The 24,888-nt window shown below is 48.6% G+C and overlaps 1 protein-coding gene across 2 annotated transcripts in view; it reads right to left on the bottom strand.

The window, feature by feature from the left end:
• Positions 1-369: 369 nt before the first annotated feature.
• Positions 370-24,888, bottom strand: part of KIAA1549L (KIAA1549 like) — a 251,026-nt gene continuing 226,507 nt past the window's right edge. For both annotated transcript variants that reach the window (XM_032358749.1, XM_032358750.1), the window contains 5 exons: positions 24,261-24,611; positions 13,224-13,321; positions 10,547-10,695; positions 9,226-9,377; positions 370-3,952 (listed from right to left, as the gene is read on the bottom strand). In XM_032358749.1, coding sequence (XP_032214640.1) covers positions 3,671-3,952; positions 9,226-9,377; positions 10,547-10,695; positions 13,224-13,321; positions 24,261-24,611 — 1,032 coding nt within the window. In that variant the 3' untranslated portion in view covers positions 370-3,670. The remainder of the gene's footprint in view (positions 3,953-9,225; positions 9,378-10,546; positions 10,696-13,223; positions 13,322-24,260; positions 24,612-24,888) is intronic.

Below are 24,888 nucleotides of genomic sequence, written 5' to 3'. Positions count from 1 at the left end.
TAACCTCCGGGACCAGAGAATTGATTCTTAACATAATCCACCCGGTCTCAGTTGGTCCAGGCTGCCATCACGAAGTACCACAGACTGGGTGACCTTTAAACAACAGAAATTTATTTCTCATACCTTTGGAGCCCAGACCTACAAGATCAGTGGGATTGGGGTCTGGTGAGAACCCTTTTCAGAGCTGCAACTGTTGACTTCCTACTGTAGCCTCATGTGGCAAAAAAAGAAGGCAGTAGGCTCTCTGGGATCCCTTTTATGAGGGCACTAATCCCATTCATGAGGACTCCACCCTCATAACTGAACTACCCCCCCCCCCCCGCTCCCCCCCCCAAGGCGCCACCTCCTAATACCATCACGTTGGGGTTAGGATTTCAACGTATGAATGGAGGTGGGACACAACAGTAAGCCCACAGCACACCCTGAAAGAGGGCACTTCTGGCTCAGTAGGTAATCACTGCCATCTCAGATCCTAGGTACCTGGGCACCCGACAGACTGTCAGGCTTCTGCACATGGGGCAGCCTTCCCTAAGGCAAAGCATAGAATCTGTGGCCCCAACATGACACATGGCCTCCCTTCCTGCTCCTTTGGATCCATGGCACCGAGAGAGGAATGTACCCCTGTAGTCCTGAACATCAGCAGCTGAGGAGAGCACCATTTCCTTGAAGACTCTCTGGAAAAAGCCAAAATGCATTTCTTTTCAGGAATGCAGAAAACTCACATCAAAACAAGTTCTGAAAAATGTTTATTATGCCACAAACGCATCGTCCTCTATACACTTTATCTGAATTCCTCTACATATCCAATCATCTTTTCTCTTCACGAGAATGTAGGGCGTCCCTCATCTGACCCTGGTCTACTGTTTAAACTTCCTAGCACAGTTCAAGAAACGCGTCACAGACGAGCGTGCAGGCAGCGTGGTGAAATGGAAAGCAAGTTGAATCATGAATCAGCAGGCTTGGGCTGGAATCCTCAAGCAGGTTGCTTTGCTTTTCCAGAAAGTCTTCTCCGAGACTGCCAAGGTCCTTCGTGGCTTCTTTAACCGTCTGGAAGGTCAGGAGGAACGTAGAGCCTCTGGGCTCTCACAGAACTCTATTTTCACTTCCATGAGGCACTTCTGCCCATCTGTCTTTGCTCACAATCAGCTGTCCAGGCATCTGTCCCCTCCACGAGGTCAGGAGTCTCTTCAGAGAAGGGACCACATAATTTACCAGTCACAGAAAATCTAAAAATGGCAGCTGTTTCCCTGGTGCTGGAAAAATCATGAACAGATTGATTTCTTTTCAGTTTAAGGTTTTCCTCCCATATACTTTTCTTAAACCTGTGGTGTCTAGTTTACGAGTGTGTCTGATTTAGCACGCTATATTTTTAGTCATCTCAGTTGACTAACTCAGTACTTCCTGGGGTTCTGCAAAGACTGCAATGATTTGTTTCTCCATCCTCTGAGCAAGCTGGAGCCGCACCACTACTAGCTGTAGGCTCATTCTCCGTAAGTCACTGGAACATCCAAAGCTCGGACACTGGCTTTGAAGTGTCTAGTTTCATCACACTAAGGTCTTGAAACTTCATTTTCACATACAGGATATCCAGGCATTTACCAAGTAGACAAAGTACTGGGTTGATATCATTGCACTGATGAAATATTAATATTATTGATAAGGCGGGACAATGTGGCTGACTTTATCAGACTCATACCATTTGCATGAAAAGGCTGAGTTTCTTTGGCTCTTTGTTCATTCAAGTGCATTGAATACCTATTTGGATAGACTTAGGCGTTGTGTTAATCTGTCAATAAAATCTTGCACCATCCACAGTGTTTTGCAAGCTGATTTAGGTTTTGGACTACAACAACTGGCCATTGGTAGAAATATACCATATATACACATGGAAATTACAAAAATACATTTTATTTATAGCTGATTTTTTTTTTTTAAGTAACAAAAAACTAACACTATGAAAGATCGACCAGCATACCAAAAGGACACTACCTAATATCATCCGAACAAGAGACTTGTTTGGGGGGATTCCATGACACATCATCTCTGGAACTTTCCAGAAAGGGCAATTTGCCATTGGGAAATAAAAACAGCTTCTTTGAAAAGTCTGTGCTTTGACAGTTTGAATCTCCTTTCTAATCAGTTCCACTCCTACTCGTCTCTCAACTTTTAAATTTCCACCTTCTCTCAGTAAAGACCAAAGAAACTCATGAGGAAAAAATGGCAAGATGGGCTCAGAAGGCATGGACACAGCTGAAGCTAGATGGGTTATGGGTGAACGCAGGACAGGACCTCATTCTCCAACAAGACACCAAGGAGGCCCCCACCAGAGCTGGTGAGGGAGCCAGAAGTTTCCCTCCTTGGGGCCACCTGAAGTTGGTGGCTGGTTTGCTTAGGCATTGACGGTCAGCAGCTGGTGCCTCGGGGCTGTGAGGCAGTGTCCACCCAGAGCTCTGGAGACCGCCTCACCATGCCAGGGAGTGCCATTTACCAGGTGGCGGTCCTAAAGTAAGCCAATGTCCTCCTGCATCCGTTGACTGTGGGGGCGGGGACAGAGGGAACTGGCAAACTCCATACACTTTTAAAAATGGTATTTACATCTAAACGTAAATCAACAGATTTTCTACATTCAGAAGCTTCTATAAACAGAGGCTGCAGCCAGGGGAGGGGGAGACCGGGGATTCACTGTTTCTGCTTCGGAACAGGCGTCAGTTACTCTGTCCTTCTCTGTCCCTGGGCAGCACACGCTGGACGTCGCTGTTGAAGAGACAGAGGTTTTCCTGTAAACGTTGATATTTCTCTTATCTCAAAGGAGAGAGAAGCTTTGTTCTCAGACCACCTTCATTGCCGGGCAAAGAAAGACCTCAGATGGATGACTGATTTTTTTGTATAATCCTCAAAGCTCTTAGCATCCTCTTTCAGTTAGACACGACCTTGCAGGGCACTTAAGTTCCAAAACGGTAACACCTTTCCAAAAATCTGTCAACCCAAACCCACCATTCCCCCTCAATCTTCTCTCTTCCTCGGCCTTTGTTTAATGAACGGGAGGAAAAAAGGGTCAGGACTATTTATAGGTAGAGCCATAGACAGTACCGGATTTTCATCCAATTCATCTGACTTTGAATCTGAACCTTTAAAAGAAAAGGGCTCGAGTTTCTTGGCTGGAGTCAACGCCTCCTTGACGGACCGGAGGTGACTAATGATTACAGTCACGGCTGAATGAGAGAGAGTGTGCGGTCTGGCGCTTAATCAGATGCCTACATCGCCTTTAACACAGAAACAGGGTTAACATGCAGAACTCACCGAAGACAGAGCAATGTTCTCCCCCTTCCGGTGACTTATTAAAATGTGGCCTTGGACAGGGATCTGCAGATCAGTTAGTGTTTCTTGTGACTAAGGCTCCGTAGGGAAATACACCCACAGTTCAAACATTTAACTTTACAGACTATCAAACATGGGGTCCCACGCAGGGACTTCTTGATGTACAATCAGCAGAAGAAGCCAAGAATCCAGTTGGCCAAGAGTGTCCTTGGTGGCCCAGAAGCCCCAGTGTTCACCTTTTCAGAGGGTGAGAATGACTCCTACAGGGTCTGCGCCTCAAGTCCCAGCAGGTTAGGCCGAGGCACCGGAAGACTGTTTCCTTGGAGTCTGGAAGTCCCACGGGGCGGAGGTATTAGACCTGGAACTCAAACATGTCTGTCTGTTTCTTGGCCAGCTTGGCCACCTCCTCCCGGATGGCCTTCACCAGGGCTGCAGTGGAGATGTTGGTCAAGGGCGCGTCCGATGGGTCGTTCTCGGCCAGGCTCTGCTGCGAGGCCGCCGTGGACGGCCCCGGCGCCTGCTCCAGGCTGGGGTGCGTGCCTGCGGGCTGGCTGTACTGGCGAGGGAGTCTGGACGGAGAGTTCTGCTGATATCGTGATCGGGGGTAAGCCTCGATGTACCCTGGGAGGGGAACCTGCAGAGGATGTCAGGAGAGAAGGGAAGGGTCCAGGATTAGGAAGGGGCTCCAGGGGCACCTGGGTGGCTCAGTGGTTAAAGCCTCTGCCTTTGGCTCAGGTCATGATCCCAGTGTCCTGGGATTGAGCCCCGCATCAGGCTCTCTGCTCAGCAGGGAACCTGCTTCCTCCTCTCTCTGCCTGCATCTCTGCCTACTTGTGATCTCTGTCTGCCAAATAAGTAAATAAAATCTTAAAAAAAAAAAAAAAAAGGAAGGGGCTCCAGTCACAGGACACGCTTGGTACTAGACGCAGGGGTGGGGACTGAAGCCAGGAAGAGCTTCAGAAGAAAATGGAGACCACACACCATTGTCCATATATAAAACCTGGAGTCTGCTCAGAACACAGGTAATTTGGACTCACTGGATACGCTGGGTGGATGAACGAAGTAGGGGTTTTGAACCTTGCTACAAGCAACTGGCATGTACCTGAGTCTACACCTGAATCTACCTGCCTAGCTTTAACATGACACAATCCAGCAAACAAGTGTTGTTCTTCGTGGACCGCAAAGAGCTCATGGATCATCGACAGGAGACTGCTGACACGGAAGGAAAGCCCTGTGCTCAGGGCTTCCCACACCTTATCTCGTTTAATTCTCAAAGCAACAACCTCAGAGGCAGATACTGTGGTCCTTATTTTACAGGGGAGGACACCAAAGCAGAGTGTCACAATCGTGGGTGACACGGTTAACAGGCCACGGAGACACGCTTGGAGCAGTAATGTCTGACGCCAGGGGCTGGGAGTTATGCCTGCACTGTCTCAGATCTGGGAGGTGACCTGGGTTCCTTGAAGATTTTTCTCTTTTTATTCAATGTGGAAGACACATACTTTGATGCTTACAGATACAGACACTTTTGGTGATAAGGACATGTCAGTGATCTGGAATTCAAGATAAACTTTCCCACAGAAACAGTGCCACAGGTGGGGATGGTGTTCCAGAACAACTCACAAAAGGCCTTTTTATCCCATAATGTTAGCGAGACCCCTGTGGGATGCGTGCCTGTGGGCAACGGAGGCACAGGGCGCTGTGGGGAAGGGACACGTGTGGGGAGTCAGGCAGCCTTCAGGGAGATGCAGCTTAGCTGGGTCCGGAAGATAAACGAACGGGCTGTGGCCAGGAGGTCAAGGTAGGAGGGGTTTTCCAGCAGAGGAAAAACAAAGACAGAGGCACAGGGGTACGTGTGGAGGACGGTGTGTCCAGGAAGCTTCGAAGAGTTCGGACTGACCAGAGAGGACATACGGGGTATGGGAGAAGCTCAGGGAAGACAAGACAGGTAGGGCCGGATCAGAAAGCCACCGAATGCCAGGCTACAGAGTGCAGTTTTCTATGGCATGCTTCTCAGCAATACGGCATGTTCCCATTCTTTACAGAGACACCTGTCTCCCTGGTGAGGATGGAGGAGGATGGGGTTGGGTGATGAGTCAGAAATTTTGGATGGGCGAATGTACACCAGGAGAGCAGCCTCCCTCTACTCCGCCTGAGATGTTCTGACAGCACCCCCACCCCCCCGCCCCGCAAACAGGCAGCTTTCTGAGATGCACACCTGACGCCTGGCCTGGGGCCACCAGTGGGTGTAGGCAGAGGAGGGGCCTATATTTTAGAAAGGACACTGGAAGTAAACCCACTGGAGGTCGAGAGAGTTCTGAGGCTACCTCAATGGGCTAGGTTAGGGCCTGAGTGAGGGAAGAAGTGGTAGAATCGATGTCCCAAAGTTTGAGGCTTCAATTTCCCAAGACCTGTCAAAGAAAGGCAAAGTGGCAAATGGGTGCTAATGGTGGGTGTTTCTACACAAGGGCAGTACATATTTCTGTATGTTTTTCCCTTGCATCTTAGAGGAAAACCAGGGTCGAACTGTCTATGTCCTTGGGCCACAAGTGCTGGGAATGTATAAGCGGTTGTGGGGAAACAGAGCCAAGACCAGGACAGAGGACCAACACATCAGGTCTCAGCTCAAAGGTCACTTTTTCCAGGACAGCCTCCCCTGCCCTACATTAGCCGAGGGCTTCCTGGAAGGTGCTTCCAGGCAGTTTCTCTAGAGTCAGTCATTGCTCATGATGTCATCCCGTCTCAGGCCATCAACTTCCTAAAGGCAGAATGGTGTCTTGCTTGTCACTGTGCACCAGTGCCCAGAATTATGCATGGTACACAGTAGGGAGTCTCTCAGAACTTGGGGTTCTAAGGAACACGGTCTGAAAATCACTGAAGGATGACGAGATGGTGCCCTATATTTGTGAGGGAAGCTGTTGTATCCCCTCTCCCTACATTTCAAGTTCAGTTGGAGCTAAGAGTCAGGGTCCGACTCTCGAGACCCCTCAGCTCTCTGCGTCAAGCATCTTGGTGCCAGTGGCTGGCACAGGCCAGGGATGCCTGACTTCCACTCCAGTGGAGTGGAGAAGACGAGCAGATGAGAAAGTCTTTCTCCCCTAATATTAGATCCAGGCTGGAGCCATCACATCTTGCTGGCCAAAATGCTACTCATTTCCTAGGCAGTGCCCAGGGCAGGCATCACCTGTTGATCACAGCACACCCCTCCCAACCCTTCCCCATCCAGCGCCGAGGATGATTTCTATTAGTCAGGCCTAGGTTGAAGTGATTTGGTCTGAGCTAGCTCTGCATGTCTGCATAGCTGGGGATCAGGAAGGTCAGACACCCAAATGATGGGGGAGGGGTTTCCTCCTTCTCATCTGGATGTGGAAGTGGACACCATCCCTGCCCCAATTTCTCAGGCTGCCAACTGGTCCCTCTGAGCCTTCAGAACTGGTTCCCTTCTGAGCTGAGTACAGCTTTCTGTACTTTAATTCACGTGAGAGAAATCCCCCTGCTGTGGTTCCTGGCTACTATGCTCCATGTGCAGAACCGCCACCCTGCTTAACTGTAGGTGGTAACGGGGCTCCAGGAAAGACCCATTTAAGCCACAGTGATCATGTTCCTCTTAAATACAAATGATAGGAAACGAACTCTCCTTCGCACTGACAGGAATGGACCCAGGATGGTCGAATCATCCTGTTAGGAAGGCTGGGTTTTGGTTTGCTGGGTTCCTGTTCATCTTTAAGGCACTGTGAACCCCAAAGCCTCTTGAAGGGGCCCTAAACCTGGCTAAGCTATTATCTTGAGGGCAAGGGCCGAAGTTCTGGAAGGTATTTCCACTGACTCCTGCAGAGTACACAGTGGAACTTTCCATGCAGAGAGTGAACCGACAAAGCTAGAGGCTTACTGCCTAATTGTCACAAGTTAAGTATCATCTGTTTTCTGAAAAGCACACAGTATGTTTAGATTGTAAGTGGAATTATGGAGTCAAGTAAGCTCTGAACTGATCAACGCATACCCAGTGATTTCAGCTGTTTAAAATAGCCGAGCATGACAAAGGAAGCGGAAGGCCCACAAACCACCAAAACAGAAGCCATAAAGTCTCACATCAAGATTTGTAGACCTAACAATAGGGATTCCCTACAGTTATTCTTAAAGCTTATTTACTCCAACTCGACAAACAATTCCAATGTGCTCAGATATGCCTCATTTGCAGATAACAGCCCATTAGGAGAAGCATGTTTAAGGGTGAGTATATCTGTGGAAGCAGGGACACTGACAGCGATAGATGGTCTGGCTGGGAACAAGGTTGGAAAAAAAGAGAAAAAACATATTGAGGCTTGTAGTAACTGCAAAAATAGTAGTTGGGAGATGTGTGGTGTTGGCAATCATCCTACCATCAGAGGGCATCTTACAAATGTCATTTAAGTATAGTAAGGCATAATGATGATGTCGGATCATTTGCTAGAGACAAATTCAATTGTGTTCCTCTTTTAAAGAAGGAAGGAAGGATAAATTCATTCCAGAATTATTTTTTAATGCAACATAGTATATACTTTAAGTGCTTTGAAAATTAAAAGGATAAGCTTTGATTATCAGGAAAATTAATTTATATAGGTTAGCTTTACCCCGCTGATGGCATTCAGATGTGGCATCTCTGTGATAAGAACAGACACCAGCACCAAGGCTGAGTTGAACCTGCGGAGGTAGAAAGTATGGAGCCCAGGGGTTTGGACAGGGAGAAAAATGACCTGGGCCTTGGGCCTCAGCATGTTTGCTAAACCTAGAATATATTTCAAATGTTGAGACCAAACCCTAAAATGACACACAGCATTAGGGAACCCTCAGGTTGAGCCTGGGAGAACTCCTGCCTTTCTTATCATAGTGGATGGTCTCACGGAGGGATGGGGCAACCCACACTGGAGGCCATCATTGTGCTCTTTTTGTTTGCTTGATTTTTTTCACTTAGCAGCCCTTGACAAGTGACTCAGAGGCAGGTTTGGGTGTGATTATCCAGGTTCAACGTGTTGCTACCCCTCTTTGGTGTCCGCTAGGCCAGATCCACTGTGCCATCCATATACGCCTACTTATGATGGAGGATGGAACCAGGCGTCCTGATAAGACGGTCCTTTGCTGGAAGTCAAGCAGAATGCCTTAGGATCTACTTGCAAAGTAATTCAATCTTGACTTCCTAAAACTATATGTTCTGGTATTTCATCTATAATTTTTAAAGAATTTTAAAACTAAAAGGAACACAAGATGTTTGGGTGGCTCAGTTGGTTAAGCATCTGCCTTCAGCTCAGGTCATGATCTCAGGGTCCCAGCATTGAGCCCCGCATTGGGCTCCGTGCTCAGTGGGGAATCTGCTTCTCCCTCTCCTTCTGCTCCTCCCCCTGGCTCATGCTGACTCTCTCCCTCTCAAATAAATAAATAAAATCTTAAAAAAATAAAAACAAAAATAAAAGGAACAAAATTAATAAAGGCTTTGGAGCCAGAGCGATGCAGGTTTGAATTTTGGCCTTAGCACCTTCCTACAACTGTGTGACTCTAGACAGGTCACCTGACTGGGCCTCAGTTTCCACATCATGGGAATTGTTAAATAAGGTAATACAAATAAAATATCTAACATGGTGTCTGGCACATAGAAAACACTCAAAAAATTATAGTGGTAATAAAAATTTATTTGATTAAGGTCACCCCGGCTAGGAAGTGGAACCTGGACTGGAAGGTGGGTCTCAAGTCCCTCTTGAGGGAGGTCACAAGACATCCCACCTGACCACTCTGTCTCCTCTCAAATGACGGACGTTAGCCACCTGGTTAGTGGGAAGCGGGTTGAGATAAAACACTGTCTCAACCTCTCATCCATTTCCTCCCTTGAGCGCGTCCAGCAGGTTAAGATTGTGAGGGAATCAGCAAGGGTCTCACCGAATCAGCCCACTGGCTGGGGAGCTCATTTTCTCCTGCATAGGACATCCAGGCCTGGTTCCTGTAGGATGAGGGAGGCGTCGGGATGAAGTAGCCGGTAAAGCCGGGTCTGTTGGCAGCTGGGATGGCGAACACTGCCGGCACCGTATTACCTGGTGTGGGGGAGATGCGTGGGGAAGATTAGACCAGCGCCCCACCTCTTGGGCTGGCCTTTGCACAAGCTGAGGGAAGCTGGGAAACAGCGGAGGGGAGGGGGAGCTCTGGCATGGGGAGAGGGGTCATGAGGTGCGGAGGGGACCTCCACCTGCAGTCCTAGCCCCGCCCACCGGCACAGTCATCTGTTGGGATGCAGACCCGGTTTTCTAGAGAAATGATGGCGCAACTCCCCTTGCAAATCCCCCAGCCCCATCCCAACGCCCCGGACCTACTGGCAAGAAGGGACATCTCAGTGTCCAGATATTTTTTCCTCCTAGGAGAAAGAGGTATGCTTAAAAAGGCAAGAAAAGGAGCCAAAAGGGATGGATTCCACTGATGGAATTTCTGGACACTGTGAATGCTTTAGTAAGTGCTGGGAACCTAGTGCTTGCAGTTTTAGCCTAGAAGTTGTGCTCTGAAAAGACTCAGAAAATCACTTAGGGCATGGATAAACCTTGATGTTCATTTCAGCACTGTTTGTAACAGCAAAAAATTGGAAACAACCCACATGTCCTTCCTTAGGGGAAAGGAAAACTATGGCACAAGGTATCATTGAATCCATATGGCAGTTTCAAAAACTGAATTAGAGCTACACGTACCTACCCATCTTGAACCCAAGGCTGAGTCAAGAAAACAAAGGCAGAGGAAAAGGCACAGTTTGATGTCACTTGTGTACATGTAAAATACCAACAGCATGAACAGACACACCTGCATATACATACCCATGTAGCAAAAAAGTTAACACCCTCAGTTTAAGGATTGGGATTACCTCTGGGTAGAGGGGGAATGATAAAGGGCTGGATAGTTCTATCTGTAATGCTTTAAAGATACGTATAATTACAAAGAAACCCTGAAGTCTGGCAAATGTTAATGGATGCCCTGCCTATAACATTTTTCTTCCTATTTTGTCATATTTCAGATTTTTCTTTAAAGAGACAGAACAATAGCTCTGCAGGCCGGGGCTACTGAAGTCGGATACAGTTGTCTTGTTGACTGCTGAGTATGACAGGTAGCAGGTGGTGAATGTGGAAGTGGGGGGCAGGGCAGTGCAAAGAGCACACACACAGCACTGGGGTGCGGCTGGGGTGCAGCGCGGCTTTTTCCAGGCGTTTCTCCTCTTGCCCACCTGAGTAATTTAAAGCCGACTGATCCAACTGCGCCACGGACACGGGGCCTCTGGACACCTGCGCAAAGGAGGCGCTGTCGTGCAGCTGGGCGGGCTCAGGCCCCGCGGACTCGGCCATCCTGGTCTTGCTGCCCACGTCCGAGGTGGACCTGCGGGTGCAGAGGGGCTGCGTTAGCCGCTCCCCATACCTGCCGCCGCAGCACCACCCAGAAGTTCCCGCCCGCCTGTCACCTCTGGGGTCACCTCTGGGAGCCGCGGGTGACCTCCAAGCCCCACAAGGGTGCGGTCCTCAGGCCTGGATTTGCCCCCCAAGTCACAAAGGAGGCCAGCGGGCCCAGACCTGGAGCGGCCGTGGTGGTGGACGGAGCTGGAGTCATTTTTAGATATTCAAGGTCAGTGTTCCCCTGAGGGTGGCTCTTGTGTCTCTGGGGAGTAGCCCACTTAATTTCCACATAAAAATAAGCCAGGCAATTAGCGCTGGGTATTAGCAGGGGGATGGTCGGCTTGGGAAGGGATGACATCATCATCAGCCAATGAGAAGCCTCCGTCTGGAGGGTACGTCCCCACCCCACCCCCCAACCCCGCAGCGGGGCTGGTGACCCGGGAGGGCATCCGAGGACCACGTTCCCTGCTATTGCTGCCACTGTTGCTGTTGCTGCTGCTGGTGGCAGCAAGAAGTCCGAGACTCGGGCTGCTCCTGGAACCAGGAGCCTAGCACTTCCTAAGCGTTATGAATGACAAGCACTTTTTTTAAATTTAATTTAATTTTTTTTTGGTCCCACAGGCAAGCAGAGAATCCAGCCCATTAAACACATCGTATTTCCACTTAGTGCTCAGAAAGGCAGCAAGAAGAGGGCTGCCGGGGCGCCACGGGGGCCAGCCTCTCCCCCTCTAATAAAGGGCGCTTTAGCCAGTCTCTATCCTCCCCTTCACAGAGGGACTTCAGGCTCTCCTAAAATTAAAGTGGAAGGAGGCAAAAGCGGCCACAGCAGGTGGCAGGCTGCCAGCCCATATGGCCACCCTCTGAGCAGCAGAGGGTCTGTCACTGTTGGAACAGAACAGAGCCACAGCAAGGCAGCTGGGCAGAGAGGCAGAGTCTGGGTCCTAGCTTCCTTCCCCTGCCCTTCCTTCCTCTTCCCTCAGTTTCCCGGTCTGTGAAACAAAGGGGGTGGATGACCCCCTGTCCAAGGCTCCTCCCTGCTCTAATCCTCTGAGCCTAAACGGAAAGCAGTGACCTGCTGGTATCCGGCAAGACGGCAGACAGTGTGGAAGGGCGTGGGAAGAGACGGAGGGTTGAGAGAAGAAATAAGAAAGGGACACTGGCCCTTAGCAAATGGACCACAGATGACTGCTGTCCCATTAGAGCTTGTTGTCCCATTGAAGCTTGTCCCATTAGAGCTCTCAGCAGTAATTAAAGCCCCCAGCACTGCCCAGGGAGGGTGAAACACAGAGGCCGGCATGAGCGAACTCTGCTTCAGAGTGGGTGCTGAGGGCTCGGTAGTGTGGGGTCTCCTTTCCTTTCTCGCTGCCTCCCCTCTTTCTCCTGGCTGCTCCCCGACTTCCCTGGCTTCCCACATACTCTCCCAGGTATCTGCTACGAGTTTAGAAAACCCTTCCCAGGAAAATTCCCAGGTTCTGTTCCATACACTCAGCCCCCTTGGAGGAATCCCCGAGTCTCTGCCATCAGTTAGACCCTTGCCCCTCATTTTACAGAGAAGGAAACAGGGGGCCCACGAGTTGAGGCGACTTGCCTAGGGTTATGTGGCGGGGTAGGCTGGAACCTGGTCTGTGGCTTCCCACCCCACCCCGGGCTCACTGCGGTCAGGAGCTGGTGTCTACACACAGCTTGGTGTTCGAAACCGCTGGAAATTAGGGCAGGGTCATTTCTGGGGTGGGGAACTCATTTTTCTTCACTATTCCACAAAGGTCAGACCTGTGATCCCCAGATAGGGTGTGGCCAGCATGTCAGGGGGAGGCTGGGGAAGGAGGGCCAGGGCACTGGCCTGTCCCTACCCCCGGGCCCAGCTGTTTCTTTAATCCTGGACCCTTGTTTCTTAATCCTGGACCCGATGTCTATTCCAGCATCCCTCAGTGCTCACTGGGTTTTTTCTTTCTCGCTTATCTTTATTTAAAACACAGGCTTGTCAGATCATTACAGAAAAAAGACAATATCTTTATCATATCTGAGTTGTAGCTTTCTGAGTTTATCTCTTTATACATATCTGAGTTCCTGTGCTCTCAGCCTCCTGGGAGTCAAGAGTGAGGGTGGGTGCCTAGACATGCCTCTTGCTGGCCTTTTGGACACCACCCCTAAATGACAAAGGGGCTTCGGGGCGCACACATGTGCCTGGAGCTGCCCAGACTGGAGGCAGCCATTGTAGTGGCCTGAGTTGGAATAATTTTCAGATGTCGCAGGTCAAGGAATGGGTTGTTGACCCTGGGTTTCTTCAATTGTGCGTTCTACAGGACATTCCATTTCAAATGAAAAGAAAGTTGGTCAACCCTCTGTGTGCCCCCACTTCCTTCATAGTACTCGGGGTGTCCCAAGCACATGGTTATCTGTACAGGGGATGCACCCTGAATGGGGGCAGGCATGAAGGAAATCTGTCGGGTCAGAGTACACGGGACCAAATCCTATCCCGACATTCCCGACAAGGCCAAGAAAGGAATGTGTTACCGCCTGAGAGAAGCAACAGCCACAGGGCCAGTCCGGGGAGGTACAGGTGGAGGGGGAGAGCCCATGACCATTTCAGGAAGCTGGGAAAACCTGTATGCCTGTGAAAGGGACAAGCAACAGAGGAAGATATGTTAAAACACAGTGTTGATCAACATACAGGTTTTTCTTACTGAAAAGGGAAGCGCGGGGTACCTGGGTGGCGCAGTTGGTTAAGCATCTGACTTTGTTGTGGGTCGTGATCTCGGGGTCCTGGGATCCAGTCCTGTGTCAGGTTCTGTGCTCAGTGGCCGGTCTGTTTATCCCTCTGCCCTCTGCCCCTCACCACCCTCCCACCCCCACTTGTGCTCTTTCTCTCAAAAAAATAAAGATCTTAAAAAAAAAAAAAAAAAAAGGAAGAAAGAAAAAGAAAAAGGAAAGCAAGCTTCCAGGTCAGATTTTTCTTCCTTCCTCCAACTCTGCCCTTAGCTCTTCCTTCAGTCCCCCAGCCCCCTCTTCTAGCTCATCTCTGACCATGCTGCCCTATGCTTGAACCACTGTGGTCATAGAGTCCCTGAGCTGATCTTAGAGTAAACCAAGTGCTTTCCTGTCTCTGGCTTTTATACATGCTGCTGCTTCTCCCTGGGATGCTGTCTCCCAGGTCTTCCCGGGGTTCCTTCCTCCATCTCGTTCAGCCAGCCCAATGCTCCCCCAAGGGCCTAGTTACTCTGTCTCCATACTCTGCTTTATTTTTTGTCATAGCAGTTGTCATTCTCTGGCAGATCATTGCTTGTTTCTGTGTTGTCTGCCACCAGGTAGAGTGTAATGAAGGCGGGGGCTTTATTGTCATCTCTATCCTGATGCTTGCCACGGGGCCTGGTATATCATGCATGATCAATAAATAGTAGATGAATAAATGAATGAATCATTGATTGCATTTCACTTTCTTATTCATGGAAAGCAGGTTTAGTGGGTGAAAGCAATGGGTTTACAGTCAGTAAGTAAGGGTGGAAGTCCCGGTTTGTGGACAAATAGACTTTATGTCCCTAAGCAAGTTAGGAGGACCTCTCTGGGCCTCACTGTCCTCTTCTAAAATGGGGACAAGGATGCGTTGCTCCAAGGGGGATGGGGGCTAGGAAGATCAGGCAAGTCAATGTAAGTATTTCACAATCTGTAAAGCACTATTCAAAGATAAAAGGATTGGAACTGTCACAAAAGTGAAGACTTTAATCAACATGTGAGGGGATAAAAGGAAAACAGGCAGAGATAGACAGGATCAGAGAGCCAAGCCACAGCCTCCTTTAGTGAGAAAAAATCTGGAAATGCTGTCTGGGAAGACAAAGCTTAACTTGTACTTCTCATTCATCTTTTTCTTTAGGTATCATGCCTGCTAGATCTCTTGAGGAACAGGATGACAAGACTTTAAGCCTGAAGGCATCAGGACAAAAAGCAGCAGCAGAGGGAATCCATAAATAGGGTTCTTTGAACTGAATGAGGTCTTCTCCCCTGCAGCATTTTAGCAGACTACATACTTGTAAGGGCCGACCCATGAGCTAACAACTAGATCCTAGATGAAACATACCTCTTAATGCACAGCGGGAATTGCAAGATTTAAGAGAAACCTCAAGGACCCTACGCACCACCCAATCCCTTCCCGCCCCGCAACCCTGCACACACCTCAGGAAACTAAAACCAAACCATGAGCTGAAACCAGAGAGAGAAGTAGAAGTATGCAAATATGAAAGGTGGGTTGCCTGGAAGACAAGTGCCATGTTGGTAAATGATTAATAAGAGATCAGGCCTTGGCACAGGCAAGGGGGTGGGGTGGGCAAGTGGAACAGAGATACAATCAACCTGCGAGGGGCTGACATTGGTCCCTTCCACGAAGGCAGGCTGGTAGTGCTCCCAGGCTCAGGCAGGAGCAATTTTAAGTTTTTTTTGGAGGCAAGCTCCCTAACCCAGGCTCTCAGGAATGGCACAGATTAAGATGAGCAGAAATGAGCTCATAACCAAAGACCAGAAAACATAGGTGAAAGTCAGGAGAAAACAAACAAACAAACAAACAAACAACAGATTTAGATCTTTAAGGACTTAAGAGTTTGCGATTTCTAGGTTTAAAACAGAAAACAGAAAGGTAAAAAATGTTTATAAAAAGTAAATGACTAGACAGAGATATTCTCAGGAATGATCGGGAAATTTGAAAAAGAACGAATAGGACTTTCAGAGGTGAAATGTACTTACAGAAAGAAAACACTCCACGTTGGGGAATGAAGAAATTGAGGTACCACAGATGAAGGGAAAATTAATAAACTAGAAAATGGAATTGAAGGAGTTACCAAGAATGAAGCACAAATAGATAAGACAGAAAATATAAAAGAGCAATAAAAAAATATGAAGAGGCAATATTTTAAAAAGCAATGACTAAGAATTTTCCAGAATGGATAAAATCAATGAATTACTAAATTCAGGAAGTGCAATGTATCCCAAGCAGGATAAATGAAACACACACCTGGAAACATTGTACTGAAACAGTAGACTGCTGAAGCAAAGAGAACATCTTAAAAGCAGACAGAGGGAAAAGGCATATCATCTACAAAGGGATGACATTTAAACTGACACTGGACTTCTCAACATCACCCAGAAGACCATGGAATGCAAAGTGCTCAAAGAAAATAACTGTCAGCCTAGGAGTGTATCAGCAATGCTCACTTTCCAGAACAAGAACGAAAGAAAACATTTGCCCAGATCTAGGGGTACCGGCTGAGTCAACTTGGAAAGCTCCATTACCGTGCTGCATTTCCATTTTCTTTTTTTTTTTTAATATTTTATTTATTTGACAGAGAGAGATCACAAGTATGCAGAGAGGCAGGCAGAGAGAGAGAGAGAGGAGGAAGCAGGCTCCCCACCGAGCACAGAGCCCGACGAGGGACTCCATCCCAGGACCCTGAGATCATGACCCGAGTCGAACAAAGGCAGAGGTTCAACCCACTGAGCCACCCAGGTGCCCCCATTTCCATTTTCTGAGCATTAATCAATATTGTATGCTAAGGTCATATTCAGGGAGCCAAACTCTGAAGCTCGACTAGATCCTAAGCTCCTTGGGTGTCAGCAACCATGGTACCTAGACCTTATGAAGCAAAATGTTTTGCACCTAATCGTCCTTAATCAGTATTGCTCAATGAATGGTGAGTGAACTGGAGTCAGGAGACCAAAATTCTCATCTTGATTCAGCAGTTCACTTTCTGTACACGTCAGTCGGTCTCTGCCCCTCATTTTTTGTCATTTTCCTTGTGAAATAAGGCCTTGGAGTAGCTATTGGCTTTCAAGCAAACTTTTCTGTAGCCGTGAAATCATTACGACATAACCTGAACACATACCCAGGTTAGGGCAGAGCTTCTGTTGTTGAAGTTGGCGAGGGGGTGCTGGTGAATTTGGCCCTTCACTGACCAGCATGATGACAACTTGGGACCTCCCTGAACTCGAGGGTTTTGTAGAGAGTTTGAAACTCATTATCTGGTACTTCCTTATTATCAATAAACCCTCAAGTAAGGACATGCCTTTCCCAAAATAGAGAAAGGGGTTTGGAGTTTGGAGCCCCTCTTCTCTCTTCGAGGCTCTCTCACGATACTTGGTAGAGACAGACGACTTATTTTTATCCCTGATTCCTGGAAGGCTTATTCGATGCTCAACAGTTTTTTCAGCCAAGAAAAAGCCTTTCTATGCTTGTGTCTGTCCTGTTCACCAAAGAATGGATTAAATATCCTGAGCTTTTGATAAGTACCAAGGGAATTCCTTTCTTTGGAAGATTTTTCCAGATACAGGAGATCAGACCATTGCCTCTGGGCTGTATCCTCAGGGCCCTGTGGTAACCACAGGGGTCATATAAAAAATAGAGCCTGTGTCCTATGCTTGGGGGCTGAGAGAATGACCTCCCTTATGTCTTCCTCCCTCCCTCTGTGCAGGCTCCCCAGACTTCTGAGCCCTCACGTTCTGGTTTCCCTTGTTATGTAGTTGGAAATCTGGCTTCCTGCTCGCAGTGTCGTGACTGGGATTTCACTGGAAGCTATTGCTCAAAACTGCTGTCTGGTTCCAAGTTCCCTGTTCCATGACAGTGGCCATGAGATGTCCAGCCTTGTACCCAAGGACACCATCTTCTGGGATCCCTGCCCTCTGCCTAGGAAGGAGATCAGAGACTCAGAACTGAAGGCAGTTTTGTAAACAGGTCTGAGGTCTCTGAGGTAGAAGGAGCCTGGATGTGACTAGACTGGGCCACTCTTCAGGCTTCTTAGAAGTTTGGTTGTAAGAGTAGAAGGGAAAAAGGTAACTATGTAGTTTGCTCAAAGTTTCAGTTGCAATGTTTTTGGGAGGTGGTGGCAGTGGGTCAAGGCCGTCCTCTCTAGTAACCTTAGTTACTAGTTATAGTACTCAAGGGGAGCACTATAGGGATACAGGTCAAAGGGGGCAGCCTGCACCTGGAGGGACAGGGCAGAGGGTCTCAGGCTTTGCCTGGTGTGGGAAGGAGGACTGACAGGCCACAGTCGACCCATCCTCGTTGGAGGCTTTTATCCAGTACCAGCAAGCCAGCCCCCAGTCAAAGTGGACGCACCAGTCTCTCCATACCTGCGAACAGTGCTAGGTTGTGTTGCCCAGTGCCCCCTCCAGTGCCTTGTGCTGACACAGACGATACTGCTCCAGGCAAAACAGGCATCTACATGGGGCTGCACAGAGCTTTACATCCTGATGTAGGAACTAAAATCTTCCAGGACAGTTCATACTTAGTTGAAAACAGAGGACTTGGTAATTGAAGACTAACCCCATGGTGAAAACCCAGGGCTTATCTTGGTCTGTCAGCTTACCATGAGCTACTGCTAGGGTCCTATCTAAGGTTTCCAAGGCCTTGGGACTCATAAAAGTTCAAGCTGGAAAGAGAGCAGGAGACATTGAGACCATACCCTTTGCCTTAACCAAGGGGGGTACTAAAACCGAGAGGTCAACAGACTTGTCCAAAAATCCCATAGCCAGTTAAGGCCGCTGCCTTGCAACTCTGAGCTAAGGATGGTGTGGCGCAGAGGGCACGGGTTTGAAATCAGACAAAACCAGAGTTGAATCCTGGCTTGATCCTTAGCAGCTGCTTGACCATGAGCAACTCATCTGTCTGTGCCTACTTTCTTCACCCGCTGATGGTGGCTATGAGACCCGCAGGCCAAAGGCTGTTTGAAAGACTCATTTTGTATGTTAATGTGACATCTGGCACACAGTGGGTCCTCCACAAGGAAAACCACTTCCTTCTGAGATGGGGTAATTCTTTGATACAGTAGCTGTAGTAAGCAACACTTTCTGCTCCCCACAATTCCTGGAATCCAGGGCCCTCCTCTTACCCCAAGCAGCAAGGGCACCCGGCCTTCCTGCCCCAGGGAAGGAATGCCATAGCTACAGCCACTGAAGATGGTCCAGGAGCCAGTTCTCGTGGGGGTTTCAATAGCAAAACTGCTGAATTGAGGCTTTTGAATATCAAGAACCTAAGCCTGAAAGCACTCAAGGCCTAAAGTTGATTCTGAAAGAAGAGATTTGGAAGGAGAGGTTCCTTTAGACTATTTTGCCTCTAGATGAGCTAAACACCCTTGGGTTAGAAAGTGGGAGAGTCAGAGGGAAGCCGGAAGGCTTAGATGCTGATGGGTCTGGAGAAGGGGCTCTAGGTCCTGCCTCGAGGGGGTAGGGGGGTGGGGGTGGGCTAATATGAGGAAGATGCTAGACAGGCGAGAGGGATAGCGTGTGTGTGTGTGTGTGTGTGTGTGTGTGTGTGTGTGTGTGTCAGGAAGTGGAGAGGGGTCCGGACAGAGCTTGCAAACAGAAGGCCTGGATCCAGCTGTGCTCCTCCTGGACTAACAGCTGGAGACTAGATAGAAACAAGGACTCCTCAGGGACACCAGTCCGAGTAGTCAGAGGAAGACAAACTGAAACCAGATTCTGATGTCTTCTTCCCACCCCTTCACCAGGCTTTGCGTCATGTAAGACCCCGCAATAGCTCAACTCAGGGGTAGGGAGGGAGACCTTGAACTGAAATAGAGCTTTGGGCACATGGAGAAGAGAAAACTAAAGAAAAGTATATGTCCTGCTCCCCCTGAGTTTTGTGGGCCAAGTTTTCTCCAGACTTCATGTCCTACACCTCCCTTTCTCCCTTCCCATGCAGCCCTCCTGAATAAACTGGTTTTTATTCTCTTGAGTGCTTTTTCTAAGCTTCCAGGGTATGCCTTTGCTGGATGTTGGGTACTCGGCTGACTTTCAAGGGGCTTTCCTCAGGGTGGTCCAGAGGCAAAGATCCCCATGCCGGGGCTATAGGACAGTGTGACAGTATGACCTGCTTTCAAGGACTTTCGAGAGTTGGACAGTGACCCACCAACCAACAGTGCAGGGGACAGATCCTCTCCTGGTGTTCCAGTTGTTTCCCAGCCACCAATGACTCTGGAGCATCCAGAGGCGGAGGGAGCCCAGTAAAAACTGACACTGAATTTTCCACCCCACCTGACCAGATGCAAACTCAGAATGGAATCAAATCAGATTCTGAGAAACATAAGAAACGTAATTATCTCTTGAAGTCAAGTGTTTTGGCGAAGGCAGACTCATACCTGACAGGTCTGTGTATCTCATCAACAGAGGTTTTGTTTTGATTTTGAGGGGAGAACAGGAAAAAAAAAAAAAAAGGTGTGAAATTCTCAATTTCATCCTAATAGAAATGTCTCCCTTACCAGTGGCAGTGATAGGAATGGGCGAAATTTTCTCGGGGTCAGCTTCTTTATGAGGAGATCACACTCTGACGTTCTGGGGATCTGAGTCTCCCCAAAGTCTGGAGGACACCCCAAGGCCCACTGGGCCAAAGGGTGGAAAGTGTGTGGGCTCTGAAGTCAAACAGCTCTGGGCTCCTACCCCATGTCTAGCCTCAACAGCTGTGTGACCTTGGGCATGTTTTTTCAGTTCTCTGAGCCTCAGTTTCCTCACTGAGCACATGGGGATAACAATATTGACCTCACAGGATGCTAGTTAGATTCGAAGAAATAATGTCTACACAGCACTTAGCTTCGTGTTGGCACGTGATGGGAACTCAGCAGATGGCCGCAGCTGACACTGTTGTAATGATTACTGTTAGTTGCCCCTGGCAAGGCTGCAGTGGGAGGCGGTTTTCACGCTCCTGCCTTGCTCTGAAGCCCCTTCTTTGACACCAACAGGAAGGACGAAGGATGTCTTCATTCTACTGGACACATCAGGGGCCGCCGGCAAAACTGATTGGTCATTAGGTGTCGAGTCCATCCCTTCACAGACTCTAGGGTTGAAATGGATCAAGAGTTCCCCAAACTGCAACCCCGAGGTCCCAGTCTGGCGGCAGTAACCTTTTCCATGACATAAATGCCATCAGCCTGGCCTAGCTCATTTAAAACTACCAGCTTCATGGGGCGCCTGGGTGGCTCAGTGGGTTAAAGCCTCTGCCTTTGGCTCAGGTTATGATCTCAGGGTCCTGGGATCGAGCCCCATATCGGGTTCTCTGCTCAGTGGGGAGCCTGCTTCCTCCTTTCTCTCTCTCTCTCTCTGCCTGCCTCTCTGCCTACTTGTGATCTCTGTCTGTCAAATAAATAAATAAATAATCTTAAAACAAAACAAAACAAAAACTACCAGCTTCCAATGGTCCTCTGGCAGAGCTCCAAGAGCTTCCTTTTGGAAGCCAAAAAGTAATCATAGTTATCCTTCTAAATTGTCCCCTTTCCTATGGATTCCCACATTATCGTAGCACAAGGGGGCTCGGCAAGAACTCGGGTTAAGAATCATTATTTCTACTGTGTATCGTTAGCTATTTTTTCCTTTTATGAAAATAGGGACCCCATGTGTTAGCAAAAAAGAGGAAGCCTTCCTCACAAGAGAAGTGCCTTTGATACTGTTCTGGTGTGATGGCCCATCTCTGCTGTGTTATTTCTCAGTTCTCTCCCAGTTTTTTTTTTTTTTTCTCTCTCTCTCAGTGGCCTTATTTTTCAGGCCTAGAATGGTGATGTTGTTGCCCTTCTTGGCACCACAGCCAACCCCAAGTTATGACAAACAGAATGATCTAGGCTTCCCTATGTCCCACAGTGAAATTTTCAGATGGTTTTGTTAAATTGAGACTCCGTGGATGTGGATCCCATCATCGGCTGGAAGACCCTTCTTGGTGGTTTAGATTTTTTCGCTCTGAAATCAGATCTCTGTGGATCCCCAGAGTCTGGCCTCCAGCCAAAGGGGTCTAGTTCTTCTTAAGAATTATCTTCCAACAGAAGTGAAGCTTCTTTGGGACCCCTACTTGGGGCACTGGAGCCTCCCCATAAAGGAATTTAACAGAGCAGGAGGAGGAAATGATAAAGTCTCAAATCGGTCAGGGGAATGGATGTAACTAGAGGAATTCCCTGAAAAGGGCAGAATATTTTTACAATGATGACTACCATTGATCAAGCAATTTGAGGTGCTGGGCATCACTGGAAGCCCTCTGATTAATACCAGCAAACAAGTAGCAGGTACTAAATTTTTTCCATCACTTCATCCTCACCGATGCCATCTTATCACCACCGTTTCATGGACGAGGAATCCAAGACTCAGAGCTGCAGCCCCTACCGTCATTCAGCCACTGTGTGCCCTTCTACTCTAGGCTGAGGGCAAGTCCAGGGATGGGGTCAATGTACGGAGGTCAAGAAGGATGAGCCCACGAAACTGAAGTCAGTATGAATCAGTACAGACAGATCCAGGGACCCTTCCCAGGGATCAGACACCTAACAGCTGTGTATAAATGTGGTAAGATTCAGGTGTTTTCTAAATCTCAGTGAGAAAAACCCCTTTGCCCCCCATTAGGGTTGGAACTGATTTAATGGACAATTAGAAAACTATAATTGTGCAAAATGTAACATGATGGCCAAAGGAAAGTCTTTTAAAGGCGATGGATCTGTAAGGCTTGGTGAGAATTTTTCTCTTTCTGAGAAAAGGATGTCTGGACTCCAGCTGATGGGAGCATGGCCTGTGTTGGCCTCACTTAAGTTGCTGACACTCTTCTGGAAGGTCGTGCTTCTGGATACCCAGCAAACTTCCCTGATCTGGCAGGCTCAGATTCCTGAGAGCTGGGCATGGCCCCCAAATTTTCTATTTTAGATTAAAAACTATTTTAAGAATTTTGCATTGTATTTTACCCATATCTCAGAAAATGGGATGATGGCTGGTGTTTACTCTTTGTCCTTCATTGTCAGTACTCTCCAGGTCTGCATATCACAGATGAAGAAGAGAGCTCCAATAATAACGAGCTCTTCTTCTGACAATGTCTTCCTGTCCTCGGCTTGGCTCTCACCAAATGAAAGACCACACTGAGCCGCACCTGTAAGTATTCTGGCCCATGTGGTCAGCCAGCTTCTCACTGCAGGTTGCTAAGTTCGAATCCTTAATAAAACATTGTTGGGAGCCTAATCAGAGTGAGTCAACTTCCCAGGAGCCGATCCCCGTGAAGTGAATAGACAAGATAGAAATTCTGCACCTGCCGAACTAAGGACAAACGCTTGCGGATGGTGGTCTCACCCACACAGCCACCCTACCCTCGAGGTTCCGTTCGAAATAAACCTGTCTCTCCTGCTAAAGCTTAGCCACTGGGAAAGGTTAAGTCTAGACACTGACATTCCAAGGGGAGGGATGAGAAGTAGGATCAAGGGGAGACATCTCAATGACTTGGAGGAGAGTGGGGAGCCTGGAGCAAAGGAGAACAACAAGGAAATTCACAACAGTGTGCAGGCTACTTACTTACATAGCATAGCAATGATTTATTACGTGCCTGTGTGGTTTGGACTGTGGAGGTTGGGGGCATGAAATTATCATGAGGGTCCACAAGCCCATGGATGTCCCAAATAGTCTACAGCAGATGAAAGAAATAAGCCGGACGAGGAGGCAAGGTAACATCACACGAGGGAGAAGAGCACGCTTGTTAAGAACACGGGCCCTGGTGCAGACCGCCTGAGTCTGGGTCCCAGCGGTGCCCCCTCCTGGCTGTGCGACCTGAACATGTGTGTAATCCTCAGTTCCCTCATCTGTAAAATAGGGGAAAACTGATACCGGCCTCAGTGGCTCCTATGTAGTAAGGACAAAATAAATGAGCTAGCATGATCAAGAGCATATGTGTACACATGATCAAAATGTAATAGTAAAACAGTAACTGTTGGCTTTTGTTATGTCCTCACACATCACAATGACTACTTATAAATCTCTGTTAATGAGTAACCTTCGGGAATAGGGCAGAGACTCTTATAAGGATGAAACCTACACATGTACAGTGTTTTGTTTATTACGGTCTGCGGTTTATCTGTCTTTTTAAAAAAGTATCTGTAGATACCCTGGTAATGAGTGAAATGCATGCTAATTAAAATTCTGGTTTAAATCATGGAGGCTGTCAGTCACTGGGCGCTTTCTCCGATCCTGAAGTGCACTTACCAGCGAACGAAATAGGCATGACTGACACTGCTGTAGCATTTACTGTGTGCCTGGCATTCCTCTAAGAGCCTCAGATAGATCGACTCGCTTAATCTTTACAACAACCCTAGGAAGCAGGTTATTTTTCTTGCTGATTTCACCGGTAGAGAATTTAAGTGACGTCTCCAAGGCTAGAGAGTAGTGGAGCAGGGACTCCGAGTCAAACCTCCTGTCCCCTGAGCCTCTGTGCTGAACCACCAGGCCCGTGGCCCCCTAATGTGTCCCGACATTGAAAATGGGTCCCCACACTGGGAAATGCAGGAAACCACCAGTGCATGAAGAATGAGATTAAGCCTTCACAGGAGGGATTGTCGAAAAAGAAATTCATTCTGCAGTGTATTATGGTTTGATATAAGGGCTTCCTGTGTGTGTGCACCCACAGGCTTAGTCTTGGATCGTGGGTGGAGGATGGGAAGAGAACCAAGAAACGTTTGCCTCCAAATCCCCAGGTGGTTTTCCCCTAGACATCGCAGGCCAGAGACCCCTGCAGGAACACACTGGACAGAGCTGACCCACTGGGGTATGGGGAAGGGATGTCTGACTTACCGGCCGAGGCAGACTGTACTGGTACATTTCTGGGCGATAGGTGGGCACCCACTGCACCCCTGCCCTGGGCCGCGTCATGGTCCCCGGAGCGCTGGTCACCACCTCCGAGTAGGGCAGATGCTGTGCTGAGCCGTAGGCTTCCTGGTGCCGGCTCTGGCCTGCGTGGCCTGCGGATGCCAGGCTGAAGGCCTCTTCCAGCAGCATGTGCATCTGCTGCCGGACCTCGTCGATGGAGGGCTGGGAGCTGAGCGTGGACGTCTCTGAGTGGCCCTTCATCTGCCTTGACCTGCCGTAGCCGCGGGGCTCATTTACCCTGTCAATGTTGGTTTCCTCTATGATCTCAGGCTCCGTCTGGGGGATCAAACACATGTCCATTGATTTGTTAATGAACTTTCCTTCCCCTTAACGGTGAACTTTAAAAAGTTCAGCTGGGACGGTGCTGTTAGGGACAGTGCTCATTGTTAGCACCTCGCTGCCCCAGCACGAATCCAGCCCACAGGGGTGGTCAGCTAGCATTGGGCTCGGAAGGCCACTGGCCAGCTCTCCGTGTGCGTTTCACTTTTCTGGAGCTCCAGCGGGGCAGCAGGCTTTGCTAACTGGCATAAGGAGGATGAGAAATGGCTTTTCA

The sequence above is a fragment of the Mustela erminea genome, chromosome 9 (genome assembly GCF_009829155.1).
Source record: "Mustela erminea isolate mMusErm1 chromosome 9, mMusErm1.Pri, whole genome shotgun sequence".
Lineage (NCBI taxonomy): Eukaryota > Metazoa > Chordata > Mammalia > Carnivora > Mustelidae > Mustela > Mustela erminea.
Note: the sequence above shows the minus strand (reverse complement) of the source record. Positions and strands in the feature narration are given on the sequence as shown.